This window comes from Lycorma delicatula, chromosome 1 (assembly GCF_047948215.1).
Source record: "Lycorma delicatula isolate Av1 chromosome 1, ASM4794821v1, whole genome shotgun sequence".
Taxonomy (NCBI): domain Eukaryota; kingdom Metazoa; phylum Arthropoda; class Insecta; order Hemiptera; family Fulgoridae; genus Lycorma; species Lycorma delicatula.
In genome coordinates this window covers 332,622,534-332,639,274 of record NC_134455.1, presented here as the reverse complement: position 1 = coordinate 332,639,274, position 16,741 = coordinate 332,622,534, and the positions used below count along the sequence as shown (strand labels likewise).

At 28.6% G+C, this 16,741-nt stretch overlaps 1 protein-coding gene across 2 annotated transcripts in view; it reads left to right on the top strand.

Annotated features, from left to right (window-relative positions):
• Nucleotides 1–16,741, top strand: part of Cap-D3 (Chromosome associated protein D3) — an 86,891-nt gene that overhangs the window by 16,829 nt on the left and 53,321 nt on the right. For both annotated transcript variants that reach the window (XM_075382168.1, XM_075382167.1), the window contains exons 4-6: nt 3,201–3,354; nt 6,291–6,530; nt 12,465–12,660. In XM_075382168.1, the coding sequence (XP_075238283.1) occupies nt 3,201–3,354; nt 6,291–6,530; nt 12,465–12,660 (590 nt within the window). The remainder of the gene's footprint in view (nt 1–3,200; nt 3,355–6,290; nt 6,531–12,464; nt 12,661–16,741) is intronic.

The window sequence follows — 16,741 nt, the reverse complement described above, 5'->3', positions numbered from 1 at the left end:
ATGTATAAGAGTTTTTTATGTATAGTCCCAGGAAATCCATTAGGAAGGCTAGCCATGAATTAGCAATTCCAGTGACATCTATGTGGAGGGTTTTAAAGAAACGCTTACAATTGCATCCTCATTGTTATTAAAAGCTCTAAAGCCTACAGATTATGGCTTGCGTGCTAGCTTCACAAATGAAATAATGTACTGTGATAATGAAAACTTTCTTTATTGTGTGTATTCAGTGATGAATCAACATTTCATGTTAATGGAAAATGCTCATAATGTGCGTATCCAGGGGGCAGAAAATCCTCACAAAATATTGCAGTGTGAATGAGACTCGCAAAACTGATTTTATTATTATTTTATAATGCAACAATTTTATAATCCAGACCCCAGTCTGGAATGAACTATGGCTTTCTCCTTAACTACCAATACAAACCACCAAACTTTATTTGACAACAAGAAGCTTTCTCACTGACATAACGCTGTATGTAATTGCTTGAATGAAATTCTTCCCAACCACTGGATTGGTTGTCGCAGATCAGATGACAGGTCTTGTTTGCTGTGGCCTCCACATTTGTCTAATCTGACTCCATGTGATTTTTTTTTTGGGGGAGTTATAAATGATCTAAGTATGTGCCACCGTTGTTACCAGCTGACTTACCCAACTTGAGACACAGGATTGAAGCAGCTGTCACATCAATTATTCCAGACTTGCTGATAAGTATGGGATGAACTCTCTTATCTGCTGGATATGTGTTGTGTGACAAATGTGAGCACCCACATTTAACATTTATAGTAAGAACTGTTTGAGTTGCTCTTTCATTTCATGCATAAGTTATCAATATAATTAAAACTTAATAAATATTACATAACTTTAAAGCCCCCAGAAACACACAGTATTATTTAATTGCTTCCCATCTGTATGATTCATTCTATTGGAATTTATTTCAGAATCTACAATGATATTTTTAATCATTTTGATTTTATTATTATAATTTAAGTTGAATTTAAATGCATTACTGATGATTAATTTTTCATTATTATTAAAATTGCTATTTCTTAAGTTTAACAACAGCAATTGTTAAGTTCAACAACAATTTCAGCCACAGAGAAATTTGTTGTTGGTTGTTCACTTCCTTTATTTACTTTCAAAATTTACACTTCATTAATTAAACATGTTTATGTTTTTAGTTAAGTTCACATTTATTCACATTTTAAATATATATATTAAATATGTCTAGCTAGAACAATAAAAATTAAGAAAGTAATATCTTAAGAAAGTAAATTCATGTAATTAACTCTAACAATAATTAAGGTCAGCTGTTTCATTAACATATTAAAAGAAATAATAAAATGACAGGAGATGTTTACATTAAAGGACATTAAAGAAAACAAGTGAATCTGAACAGTAACATCTAGTTATACACTCCCCTTTTGATTGCAGTTGAGTGAACCAAAAGTGTCCAAAAAAGCCCAAAATCGCAAAATATTTGGATTTTGGACTTTTTCTTAACTGCAATAATAGCCCTCATTTAGAGCTTTTCAGCAATATATCATAAGTGGTACTTATTTTCATTTGTTCCAGAGTTATAGCCAAATAAAATTTTAATTAATGAAATATTTTGATCTTACGAGGGAAGACACATTGGTTCAAATCAGACTTGATCCCTTTTCTTTTTTTTAATTTCAATGTATTATTATTAATAAATATATATTATTTATTAATAATTATAAATAAATTTAAGTCCCTAACCAAGTCAATTAATTCACCTTGTGATATAACATCTGGCTTATTGGAAGATAATTCAAAATCAAAATCATTGTTCAACATACACTCACAGGTGGCTCAGAAACTGAAATAATTTTACTGTGAGGTACAGGCCTGATTGCAGATTGCAATGAAGGATATTTTACAGTATGTTTAGATTTTTTTTATAAATTCCACACGCTTGTTAAACAAAAGTAACAATCGGTTACATGATCCTTTGGTTCACACCAAACCATAGGTGCATATATCATATGACTATGATATGATTTAATTCTTTGTCTAGTATTGTTTATTTATAGCTTACAAATTATGTTAACAAAGTTAAACAATAAAAAATGAGCTAACAAAATACAATTTAGGAGCTTAAAATGCTAACTATACATTGGACAAATGAAAAAAATTCTTAATTAAAATTTAAATTTTTTTCAAAAATGGTGGGTGATAAAAAGATTCTGAATTCATATTTGTTTTCAGCATCAAAAAACAGATTAAAATCATGTATCGCATGTTAGGAAATAAAAATTATGTTTATCAGTGTCACTGTAAAAATGTTTTTACAGTCACCAGTTAATAATTATTAATAAATAATATATATTTATTCTAAAAAATCTGATGTCACACACAGATCTGAGGACACATCAGATTCAGATCTGATGTAGTGTCCACATCAGATTTTTTAGGTTCAATTTATGTGCTTATCAATTTCAATTAAATTTAAATGTAATGATTGTGATTATATTTATAGAAAAAACAGATAGGTCCTTTAAAACTAAATTTCTTGAACATTATAAAAATTATAAATTAGTTTTATCTAGCACGGCAGACCATATCATTTTCTTTTTCTGTTTAGCTTCTGGAGCCACCATACGATATTACTTCAAAGGATGAATGAGGATGATATGTATGAATGTAAATGAAGTGTAGTCTTTTACAGTCTCAAGTTGACCGTTCCTGAGATGTGTGGTTTGCGATTTAGTATTTAAATCCATATAAAAGTAACTGCTTTAACTAGGATGTGAACCTTAGAACTCTCGACTTCGAAATCAGACCATCTAATAAACATTCTATTTCTGATATCAACACAAATTTAGAAATATTAATAATTAATGAAGATGACATATTACATATATAAATACAAACAAAATTTCAAATTTGATATACCATCAGACAGTGTTTGAGGAGACAGTTTTATAAAAACTACAACAGATAGTAGCATTCATTTAATAAATTAATACGATGCAACTTTCATAATTTTAATATTTTTAACGTGCATTTTAATTAAATATTTTAATAATGACTAAGGAGTTGCGATCAGTGAAAGTACTTACATGGTAAAATTAAGGTAAGATATGTTGCAGTCTTCTTAGTTCTATAACATAAGATCTTAACATTATTCTTATGTTATGTAAAAATGTAATGAAATAAAAAAGTGACTTTTTTTCAGGCAATCTATAGTTAATGTGGTACAGACTCATATTGGTACTAGAAACAATGATGCTGCATGGTTTTTTTTATCTGCTGTCTCTGAATATATGGATATTAAAAATCTAGATTTCTGTGTGGAATATTTTAATCAACATGTACATAACGCGTCGGAGGTGAGTTTATTAATAAATTATAAGTTTTTACATATATTTTGTAAGATATTTCGTATGTTTCAATCTGATAAAGCATGAATTTTTAAAATAAAATTATATTGTATAAAATTATGTTTTTTATTTATTTGTTTATTTTGAAAAGCTTGGAATCTAATCTTATAAAAATGTGGAACTAATCATCCTGTCTGAAATTTTTATTTTATCTTTCATTAACATGTATAAATTTGTGATATGTGTATGAATAACATTCACTAGTAATAAACTAATTCCACTTAACAATCTGATTTAGTTACCACATTTGGTAATCATGATGATTTTGATGCACAGTTGCTTGTGATGCTATATACAATTAAAAGAAAATATAATTGTTGCATCCTAACTCTAGAGAACACAGAATAAGTTCAAGAATTTAGAATAGTTTATTGTACGAGGGACGTTTAATAATTAACAAAACAAATTGATGTAGAGAAAAAACAATTTATTTAATGAGAATGAAACTTACACTACTACTACTTATGTACTACACACTACTATACTACTACTTACACACCACGTACTACTTTACTATTACTTACATACTACACGCTACTATACTTCTACTTACACACTACTATACTACTACTTACACACTACACTACTTTTGAATGTAGTCTCCAGCAACATTTGGAGACTTGTCCCACCATTCTGTGAGCTTTCTGATTCCCGCAGCATAGAAGTCTGTCTTGGTGTTTGAACCATTCGTGTACGCTTTTTTGACTGCTTTGTGGTTATCAAACTTCTTGCTGCGTAAAAAGTCAGATGGCTGAACAAATGAAAAACAGACAGGCAGAGGTCTGGGCTGTAAGGAGGATATGGCAACACCTCCCAATCCACCTTCTCGAGCATTTCTCCCATTCTCTGAGTGATGTGGGGGCACGCATTGTCATCAAAGAGAATCGTACCTTTTGAGAGAGCACCCTGATGTTTTCGCCTTATTGCGGGTCTCATTTTCTGTTGTTCTGTTGGAGCATGTTAGAATAGTACTCATAGTACACGGTACATTGTTCTTCTAAATAGTCACCTTAAAATTAGGCCTTGCCAGTCCCAGAAGACTTTTAATATCACTTTATTGACTGACATGTAAGTTTTGAATTTTTTTTAGTGGTCGAATCCAGTTGTTTCCACTCAAAACTTTGCTGTTTGGATTTGGGCTTGAAATGGTATATCTACGTTTCTAACCTTATCTTCCTCTTCAAACTGTTTTTTGAGCTCAGGGCAAATGTGGTGTGTTTATGGGCTTGTGTCAACTGGCTTGGAAACCATCTCGAACACAATTTGCGATAATTCAGCACGTCATGAATGATTGAATGTGCGGTTCCAACATTAATATTACATAAACTAGCAATGTGGTAAATTTTGACGTGCCTGTCTTCACGAATAAGATTATTTATGGCATTTTGCAGCATAGTAGTTGAACTTCAACTGGTCTTCCTGAGCGATGGAGATCAGTCACACTTGTTCTGCCCAAATTAAACTGTTCCACCCACTTATAAACGTTACTGTGATTTAGACATTTTTCACCATACTATTTCAATATTCTTGAGTAAATTTCTGCCGGTTTCACAACTTCTGACAACAAAAATCATGTCACTTAATGTTGCTCTTCTGGTGTACATGTTTCAAGCGGAGGTGACATTCTGAAATCAACAGAAGAGTAATTATGATTGTACAGCTGATTAAATGTGTCCCCAAGGTTACCAACTTGACCCTCAAAAGGTTTCATTGTCATTGAATGAACCATAAGCTTTTTGTGAAGCCATCATCACTACTCTCAGACCACAGATATATAAGAAGACAAAATATACAATTCATGTTAATATGTGATTGATCGCTATTTTCACTATTTTTCTTAAATTTGGTGCATTTCCTGTGCGGTTTATTTATTTTTCACAGACTGATTTTAAGGTTGACAGATTTTTTTTTGTAGCAACAAACAGTTTACCTCGTGATGCACTTTACTACCTCCATCACAGGTTAACTAAAAAAAAAAAAAAAAAAAAAAAAAAAACAGTGTTTTTTTCTCATGTTATATAGAATTTTAAACGTACACTCACTGTCTGTCAAGGAATCTTAATTTTGTTTGTTATGAATATTGTGAACTCTCCTAACACAGAAACCCCATGTGCATTAACTATCTTACTTTGACTTTTTTTCTCTACATTTTGAACTTCACTGCAATTTTTCTTTGAGTTAATTTAGAACAGAATTCCGAAGCATTTTCTATTTCAATTAAAACAAAAATTAAATTGTTACTCAGAAGATTATTTATTAAATTACATAAGATGTGAAGAAATGAATCTACATAAAAATAAAAATATAAATGAAACTATAAATCAATAATGATTATTATAATTTATAGTAATTGATTTATTATAATTTATGTTTATTATGATTTATAACTGATTTAAATCTTATAATCTTCGTTATAAGATTAATAGGAAGTTAATATTAACTGTAATTTATGATCACTCACAGATTCAGCCTTACATTAACTAAAAAACTTATGAACAGAACAAGCAGCAGACTATAACTAAATGACCTGGCTCTTGTAAACTAAGCTATACCAATTAAGAAATGAGTAATGGTCTCCTGCTATCGAATCATTATATTATGTTTATAAGTAACAAGTATACCCAATAATTCTGTTGAAGTGCAGTGATTCATGCTTTTTCTGTGACATTTATGTATATCAAATTCTTGCCCTACATCTCACCTTTCCTATTGATTTACTCTGCATCATTAAAATAATTCTGTTTTTTTTTATGCTTTCTAGTTTAGGTAAAACTTTGAGGGGTTTTATTTTTTTCTAGACTATAATAAGCTATTTGGTTGTTACAAATCTAAAAAAATGATTTTTGTAATTTTCATAATTTTGTTTTTATTTGCGTTAATTGCAGATCAATGAATATTCCAGTCAACTGGTCATGGAAGTTTTGTTTTTAAATTGGCATTTATTGACTACAAAAGACCAAGTTGAATTATGCTCACAGTTATTATCATCATTGAATTTATATTCTGTGCCTTTACCTTTAATTGCTCGTTACATTGATATATGTCAGTTTCTTACAGAACATCTTGCAGATGACAAAGAAACAGGAAGACAACGTGTTAAAGAATGGGCAGGAAAATTAGTTAAGGTGAGATTTAAGGTGTATTTCCTTTTTTTTTGTTAGCCTTTTATTTGTTTTGAAGTCATTCTGTATATTGTATGGTATTTGGCGACTGATATATTAGAAAGAATTCAAACTTCTATTATAGAATAACTTTTATTTTTAGATTGTGAAATTGTTTTTTTATTGAGACATCATTGTCAAGAAAACTTAAAGTGGCCACCTTCAAGGAAAATTGAATTCTGCTGTTAGTTCACTTTTTTAAATTCTCCAAACTATTGTAAATAATATTTAAAGTAACTAACTGAAAAAAGAGAAAAATAATTGAACACATGGCTATCATCTCCAATTATAGAAAATAAATTAATTAGTGAAACAAGTGTAACTTATGTACCTTTTACTCTTATCTACTTGTAATAACCATCATATGTATCTTATGGTAAAATGATAAAAGTAAAACTATAAAAAGGGATGAAACTAGGAGACTGTGTGGCACAAGCTCTGGCGAAAAGTGTAGAGTATATTAAGTTTCTAAGAATTAAATTATATCCCTATGAATGAATAAGTACACAAATATAATATTTTTTTATTTCAGGTTAGTGAGTTTACATCTTCATTAGCTGTGAAGAATATTACATTTTTATTAGTTTATGAGCACAGTTTTCTTTGTTCAATATTCAATCATTTCAACAATTTGTCCTTTTTCTATCATGTCACAATTCTTTTCGGTTACTTTCCATGAGTGTACTAAATCAATTTGTCACATTTTCTTTTCAGTTCAGTATTTGACCTCTGCTGCATGGAAAATGTCCTTCTACCCCATCATATTTTTAGTAAATATTTTTTAATAAATTTTTCACTTCACCACAAAAAATTTTGGTTTTTGTTTACATTAAATAAATACCCTTTTCTGATAAAATGCAGTAATGAACTGTTTCTAAATAAAATTCAAATTTTTCTCTGTTTTATTTAACTTATCTTTACACCATTTTGTTCAGAACTTAATTCTCTACAAGTTTTGTTTAAAAGTTTGATGTGTTTTTTTTTCACCCATTTAACAGTTATTGTACCTCAAAGAAAAAAACAGGGTTTTTTACACCAATTTATTGGTTTTCACCCCAGATTTCTCAAAAACTACTGCAGATATGGTTCTGAGATATATTTTGTTTGATTTTTCAGGTCAAAAACCGGAAGAAATTACTAATTCTGTGCCTTAATTAATGTTCTAAAATTTTCAGTACAACCTCATTTAAATGGGGGTACTGAAATCTAAACGAAATCTTCCACTAGTTGTAACTTGCAAATAAAACATTTAAGACATATCTTTGTATGAACTTTTTCTATTATTTTCATGAATAGAATAGGTTATGAAAATCCTGGAAGAACTTTGTGGTATACCTGTATATACAAAATTACATTTTATAAAAACATTATTCTAAAAAGAAAAGAAGAAGATAGCTTCTGCTAACATGTTAGAAAGGTACTGGACTCATTTAAGAGCTTTGCCCATTTTAAATTGATTGGGAATTTATTGTGTTCTTTACAGTTTTAATTATTTTTTGCTTAATTAAGAGTCTAGAAAAGTTTTATTGTTTTGAATACACTTCTATGTATAAAAAGGTATAAAATAATTCTAGGCTATATTTTGACAAATTATTTAAAATTGAACTGTTGATTCTGGTTTCATTGTAAAACCATAAGGGTCTTGTTGAAATATTTAACTCCCTCAGTTATGATTTTAGCAACAGAAATGTATATACTGTGCGGTAAAAGAAACCTAATATAATCATGACTACTTCTTTGGCTTTTGACTACCTGCCCAAAGACCACACAGGACTTTTAGGTAGATTTATAGCTCGTACCTATTTAAGAAAAGCCGCATTAATGTGTAATTTTTATGGTTGTTAAAATTTTCTCCTATTTCTATAAATACCAGCTAGCAGGCGTATTGTAATTAGCATAATCCAGTTATCTAAAGAGTCATTCTGTGTTAAATCAACAAGGCCCACAATCTGACCAATTATGATTTTCATGAAATCTGGTATGAATTAACTGTTGATAGAGTTATGAGAAAATGCTGAATTTCAGATCTCTTATCATAATTCGTTTTGGTTTTAGACCCTTCAAATTTGCTGGAAAATAGCAAATTTTGACTTGCGACAGTAGTGTTAGGTCAACATAACTTTGTTATTTATTAAGGTAGAATGATAAACTTGGTCTCATTTTAAAGCTTATTTGATTCTCTTTCATATGATATACAAGTCTATGTTTACATAAATTTTGATTTCAAAGTCACCACCTTTGACCTTGAATTTCAGAAAAACATCTTCAAATTTTTAATAAAAAGTATATTTGTTATTCATCATTATATTATAAAAGCAGTTGTGAAAATTTGAAATTGGAACTATTTTGGAATCAGGAGATAAAAAGTAAATGTGTATTAATATTTTAGCAAAATTTACTTTTTAAAAATTTCTTATTAGTTTTATAACTAATTAGTTTAGTTTGGTTTTTCTAATTAGTTTATAACAAGACTGCAATGATATTACGTCACAATGAGGTTGAAAATCATTACGCTTTATGCTTAAAAATGAAATTAAGTTAATAATTTAAAGTAAAACAATAAATCTCATATATTTTTAAATGATCTAAAAACTCAAGTATAAAACATAATTATGTGTAAAATATAATTCTCAAGACTCACTTCTCCTAATACAAGAAGCTACAATAATATAAATAATAATTTTATGACGAATAATTAAAATATAATAATGCATGTTTTTAAATAATTACAGTTATGGCGGCATGTATGATTTGGACATTTTGACCATCTTAAAATCTTAAATATATAAAAAAGTGAGCAAATCAATAAAAATTTCAAATTAAAGTTTTATGCATTTTTAAATTAAACGTTTCTTTCCAGTAGCTATTATTTTAAATAAACATTTTAATTTGTATAAGTTTTAAGAATAGCCTGATAAAATACATCAACAGCACTAAAATATTGATTAATTCTAATGTACTGATTAATTTTTCAAAGTAATGTTTCTTAATAAAAATAATTTTTTATAATGATTTGTTAATAAATGTAATCTGATATTTTCATTGGTTTTCAATTATTGCTACTTAAAAATTATACCAATAACGTTAGTATTAAGTTAAATTTTAAACGAGTGTTTGTGTGCTTATCTGAAATACCTGATTATTTTGCTGTCAGTTTTTCATTTGCCTTTAGTTTCCTTTTCAGATAATGTATATATATGTATGTCCAGTAACAGTTTTCAGATTAACTTTCGTTAGTGCTTCCTGTCGAGGTAATATGAAGTGGAATTTCACTGTGTGCTGCAAAAACAAAAGAAGGAGATTGTCCTTGAGGGTGAAGAAAACTTATTTTCACTTCTTCTGTTGATTTATTTGTAGATAATACCCAAGCCAACCACCAAGCATCAGTGTAAATGCATGTGGCAAAACCTTTTTATATCAGAAATTTCAGGAAAACCAACTTCTGTTCCATGCAAAAACTGTATGTTCAAGAAGAAATACATTTCTTCTTTCTGATATTCTGCATTTGAAACAAATATGAAATTCATATTTTTGATATTGGACTGAGCCCAATCATGAAGCTGAGTGACTTGTATTTTATCTTGGTATGGGCATTGTAAACTTGTTTTTGAAGCTAATTTTTTAAGAGTACCACCAAGACTATCAGATGCACTCTTGCCATGTGATGTGACAAAGAAGTGCCATTTTCCACCTTGGCATCAAAGTCATCTTTATGATAAGTTAAATTCTCAAAATTTTTACGATTTTCATATTCTGCTGCTGAGTCATCTGAGAAGTAAATTAGTTTACTTACAATATTATACTTTTCTTTTAAAAATTGAATTAGTTTTTCTGAAAAAGATGAACTGATATTGTGTTATGCTTAAGGTAGTCTGACATAACAACTAAATTATCAATTTAAGTGTCTTCAAGTTCTTAGTTTGTAAAATAAATACTGAAAGGATGAATTGTAGTCTGTTGATTGTTCCCGTGAAACTCTTGGGCTTCATCTTGTATCACAAATGAATAATTTTCATCAGCTAAGTCACATAATATGATAAAAATATTCTGGGTTCAGTTACAGTTTTTAAAATTTTAAGAAGTTTAACTGCTGAGAAGCAACAAATGAATGGTGAATGAGATTTGATAATTTTTCAATAAACATTATAATAAAATCTGTGTTCTTTGCTGTTTCTAGACTTTGATCAGCTGATATGCATTGCTTAAAACTTATTTTGTTCTCAGAATTTTTAACAAATATTAAATCTAAAATGTTTTTAAAATTGCTGCACTCTTTTGTACAATTAAATTTTTCTTTCAACTGTACCAAGATTTCGCTATCAGATTCAACTTGAGATGAAGTCTCAGAGTTTATGCCAGCTATATTGAATATTTTTTCCCTCGTTGATGACTCAGTTTTTGCAATATTTTTGGCAGGATATGTTTTCTCTTATAATCTTTTAAATTTTACAGGTATACCCTAATACTCACTAGACTCTCATTGAGTTTGTCTAATGCATTATTCATTTCATCATGTAGGGCTTCTTCATTACCATCTGCTTCTTCTTCTTCTTCTTCTTGTGAAGCTTTATTACTAATTGAGTCAATTTTTTTCCAACACTTATCACAAATCTTTCAATCACTTTCTGAACCTGAATTTTTTTCTGTCATCCATGGTAACACTTTTCTTAAATTCTTAGTAACATTATGATGTATGATCTACTTCTTGAAATGGATTACAACATTTATTATAGTAAAAAGATGCCATACTTCAAAAGATATCTAATTACAAAAAAAAAAAAAAAAAACTAAATACACCAACACTTAAGAATCTATAAACGAACACTGAATATCTTGACTTCAGGGCAGGCATATTTATACTATGCTCATGCTATTCCGTAAATAAATTATTTAAATAATTCAAGTATTTTGGGTCATATTTGATTTTGTTTACATGAAAACAATGGACATAGACTATGACTGCACTGATGATATAGGAAGTTTCAATACATTTTGTCTTTCAGTTTTTATTAATTACACGGAGTGATCGCATCACATCATAATTGGTCATTTGATTGAGTAAGATATACTATTTCTTATTACTAGACAAAACAAATGAGCAACATATTACCTCATTACTTTTAGTTTCTTTTTGCAAGACATTTTATTTGATTTTGTCAGCCAACAAAAATGTAAGTATTTATGATCTCAAAATCTCACAAAAACGATTTTGTTTTTAAAACATTGATAACATTTTTTTTTCTCTTAATCTCAATGCAGTCCCAGTTTTAACAGCTATTTTATATGTAATGATTAATAAAATATATTTTTTATGAAAAAATTGAAGACCTGTTTTTTTTAATGAAATTCAAAGGCAGTGACCTTGAAATAAAGATTTATGTAAACATAGGCTTGTATATCATATGAAATAGCATCAAATAAGCCTTAAAAAGTCCAAGTTTATATTCTACCTTAATAAATAACAAAGTTATGTCAACCTAACACTATTGCCGCAAATCAAAAGTTGTCATTTTACAGCAAATTTAAAGGACTCTAAAAACAAAATGGTTAATGATAGAGATCTGAAATTCAGTATTTTCTCATAACTCTATCAACAGTTAATTCATACCAAATTTCATGAAAATCTCAATCGGTCGGGTTGTGAATGGCTCTCTACCTTGTTGATTTGACACAGAATAACCCTAAATATATATATATATATATATTGACAATACATTCTAACTGGTAACAATATAGTAATTGTATTTCTTCTAATTGAATACATCATTTTCTTCTCAGTGGCTCCTTTGAATATTCACTATTATTGTATTAAAATTAATCATATACCATTTATATATAGTTAGAATATGTTTCAATAAAATTTAAATTATTAGTAATTAAAAGATTGGTAATTTTTAGATGTCACAAAAGTATTTGAATCTTCACGTGGGTCCAGATGCACCTGAACAAGTTGCAGATGAGGAAATTTTGGCCCAGCATATTTTCACTCTTGGTGATGCCTTACAGATTTGTCCAGAAGTAGATACTACTTATTCATTCAAATTGCTTCATTATCTTCTTAATCCTTGTTCTGAATTTGAGGAAGTAGAGGAAGGTAAAATAAAAGTATTGAATTGTTTAAATGTTTTGCTCTTTTAAATCGTAGTATTCTGTTTCATCAGAACATTTTATTTTAGTATTAAATTAAAATATTGAAATTGTTGAGAGGTGGTATGTTTAACTGATATAAAGTGAATCTGTTGTTGCTAGGATGTAAAATAAAAATATAAAATTTATTCTGTGAGGAGGCAATTACTAAACAATTTACAGAGTATTTCTAAATTAGTCACAACCTTTAATAATGAAAAAAGTAATAACTACTGTTTGATGATAATTCATGACTGAATATCACAAGTAACCACTTCAAAGACTGTTATTGCACGGTACAATCATTTCATTGAAATAGGTTTTGTATCACATAGGACGTCAGGTCATGTTAGACCTTCAGTTTTTGAAGCGGCAATCAAACAAGTACAATAGACATTCATTCATAGTCCAAGTAAATCAACAGGACGTGCCAGCTTAGAATTGAATATGCCTAGGGCTACATTATGGATGGTATTGTGTAATCGACTGTCATTTAAATACTGCAAATTATAACCGATACAAGTTTTGAGTGAAGTTGATAAAGAAAAACGAACTGAGTTTTGTATAAACATGTTAAACAAAATTGAAACTGAAGATAATTATCTTAATAAAATCGTGTCCAGTGACAAAGCAACTTTTCATACCGGTGGTAAAGTAATTGATAAAATGTTTAGTTGTGGGGTGAGCAGAATCCACATCACACAATCAAACATGTACAGAAGTTGTCTAAGGCAAATGGTTTTTGTGTGTGTGCTCAATCCTTTCCTTTTTGCCAAGTCACTTGTAACTGGAATGTCCTACCTGGATGTGCTTGGACATTATCAGATGTCACAATTACAACAGGATATGGGCTCAGGATTCATTTTTCAGCAAGATGGTGCACTGCCACATGATCATTGTGTAGTATTCCCATATCTCAATAGCAAAGTGCTGACTTGGATTAAACGTGGTGGAACAATTCCTGGCCACCACAATCACCTGATTTAACTGCAATTGACCTCTCTGTACAGGGTTTTGTTAAAGAGAGAGTGATTGTTCCTTCACTTCCAGGAAATGTTGACAAGTGAGCTGTGACACTGGATAACACTAATATTTGCCACCATAGATCAAGACATGCTTCATAGGATTTGGCAGGAAATCACAGATGGGACATCTGCCCTGTTACAAAAGGTAGCCATATTGAACATTTGTAAATGAAACTTGAAGATTATTAAGTGTTGCATCAAACATTTCTGTAAGTTATTTAGTTTTTTCATTACTAAAATTTACTTTTGTATAACTAATTTAGAAATACCCAATATTTTATTTATCTGTTTGAGCCTGAAACCTAATAAGATACGTAGCAGAAAAATTACTGATAATTCTTAATAAATATCAAATAATTTTTTTTTATTAAATGTTATTAAAAATTATTTGTTGTGGTTGAAAAAATAATGCTCATATACAACACTAAAAAAGTATTAATTTTGAAAATCTCCAGATGTTCAACTTGGTTCTGAAGTTCAGTAATTCAGACAAGGCAAAATTAATGGAAAATTGTGAGTTAATTTATTTATAAAATTTAATTTTTCAGCGTATCTTTATATATATATTTCTTCTGTGTGTGTGTATGTCACTGAACGCCTCCTAAACGGCTGGACTGATTTTGATGAAATTTTGTGTGTGTGATTAAGTTGATTCGAGAATGGTTTAGATTCACAATTTGATCTGATAGAAAATGTTTTTTTAATTAATTTATTTATGTGTTGTTGTTGATCTTGCGATGGTTAAGGTTCACAATTAAATCCGGTAGGCAGCGCTGCGATCGTGTTATAGAATTTTTTTTAATTTTTGGCATATCAGTCAGAACCGGTAGTTGGTGGTGCGATCGGATTCTAGGAAATTTTTTTATTTTATTGCTTTTTCGCATATCAGTTACTTGCGTTGTAGCTTAATGTTGTTACATTAAAATTCGTATTTTTAACAGTCTACTGTATTTAGAGAGTAGTTTGAATTAAATCCGATAGGTAGTGTTGTTCTGACAATTGGATTTATTTACATTCTGACTTTTATAAAGTGAAAGGTTAAATTTTATGACGTTCCATAATGTTTTGTAAGTTTCTTAATGTTGAGTATTAATTGTAATGATTTTGCAGCCACAACCCTTTTCGTTAAAAAATTATTTTCTACCGAATACTGTGATTGGAGAGTGGTGTGAATTAAATCCGATTGGTTGTTTTGCCATTTGGATTTATTTACCTTCTGACTTTTATAAAGTGAAAGGTTAAATTTTGTGAAGTTCCTAATGTTCATTGTTTTTAAGGTTTCATGAAACTTTCAGTTGTGTTCATTTAATTTGTATGTATACTCAAATCTAGCAATAACGAAGCATTGCCGAGTCTGCTAGAATTGCGCGCTTATTGAGAATATTATTTATTTAAATAATGTTTTAAAGTGTAATTAAAAAATACACATTGTGCAAATTTGTAAGATGCAATACTGATGTGAGTATTTTACATGATTTTTCATGAATTTTAATGATGTATACACCTGCATTCAATAACAATCAATTTAACCTATAAATTTAAATTGTCAGTTCTCATTTGATTCTATACAACTTATGAAGTATTGAACGGCTCTTTGAAAATAAAAATTTCAGTTTGTAAAATATATGTAATTTATTGTAATATATTAATTTTATAAAATTAAAATATAATTTTCGTATAATAATTATAGTTTAAAGTATATTTAAAAAATTGAAGTTATAATTTTTGTAGCTGATTAATTTTATAAAAAATGTTCTAAAATTGTTTTTAATTTACAATTATCTAAAATTTGGTGAAATAGATGTTAAAATAAAGAATGAGAAAAATGATAAAAATTTCTACTAAAATTTTAACAATGTTGTTTTTTTACAGTGCTTTAATTTTTTATTAATTGATTAATTAAGCTATCACATGGTTATGAAACTTAAAAATTATTAAATTTAAAAAAAATGCAGGAGGTACTTTTTTAAAATGATCTTAAGTGAAAATTAGAAGTAACGTAGATGAAAATTTAGGCACTTACATATTAACACCACCGCAGCTACAGCTTTATTTAAAAACAAAGTAGTCAATCGGATTTTGGTGGAAAATGAACAGTCTCTTCATTAATTTTAATAAATAGTTATTTATATTTATTTATTTATTTTATAAATATAATTTAACCAAACTTAACCTACGCTCGCTAACCTTAACTAATTAATACCATAATTTTTTGAGTATTTATTTAATAAATTCAGTATTTATTGCAATTATTTATTATTTAAATAATCAAAACACTCCTGTTAATTAGTCAAGGTTAGCGAGCGTAGGTTAAGTTTAGTTAAATTATTTTTATAAAATAAATATAAATAACCATTATTACAATTAATAAAGAGACTGTTTTGAATCTATGTTAAACTCTATATCGGCCCATTTTCCACCGAAATCCGATGTGACTAAATTGTTTTTAAATAAAGCTGTAGTTGCGATAGCGTTAATATGTAAGTACAAAATTTATTAATTTTACGACGTTTCGATTTTCGTCAGATATCTCAATATTAGTGAAAATAAATATTAACCATACTACACATAATTAATCAATAAACCCATTACAATAATACAACAATCACAAACTGATAAGTCATATTAATGAAATTTCATCCACATTCCTGCTAATTTTAACCGTCAGGACAACGTCTGTCGAGTCCGCTAGTCTATATGTATATTTATATATATATATACTGACAAATTTTCACAAAAAAGACTAACAGTCATTGTTAGTTAAATTTTCTTGAAATTGATTTTTTACATAATAAACTTAAGATGATAAGAGAGAGAAATGGTAACTGCATAGAAATGTTCTCTTTTTTCAACAAGGCTTGTCACATTCAAACCAGGTTAATAACCATTTACTTTTTCAGTACAGAAACACAAAAGATGAATAGAGATAATAGTAAATTAAGACCTAAATAAATAATATAATATTTTGTTATTTTATCGAAAAAAATGTGGTATGTTTAAAATGTGTTTTAATTGTGGAAATAA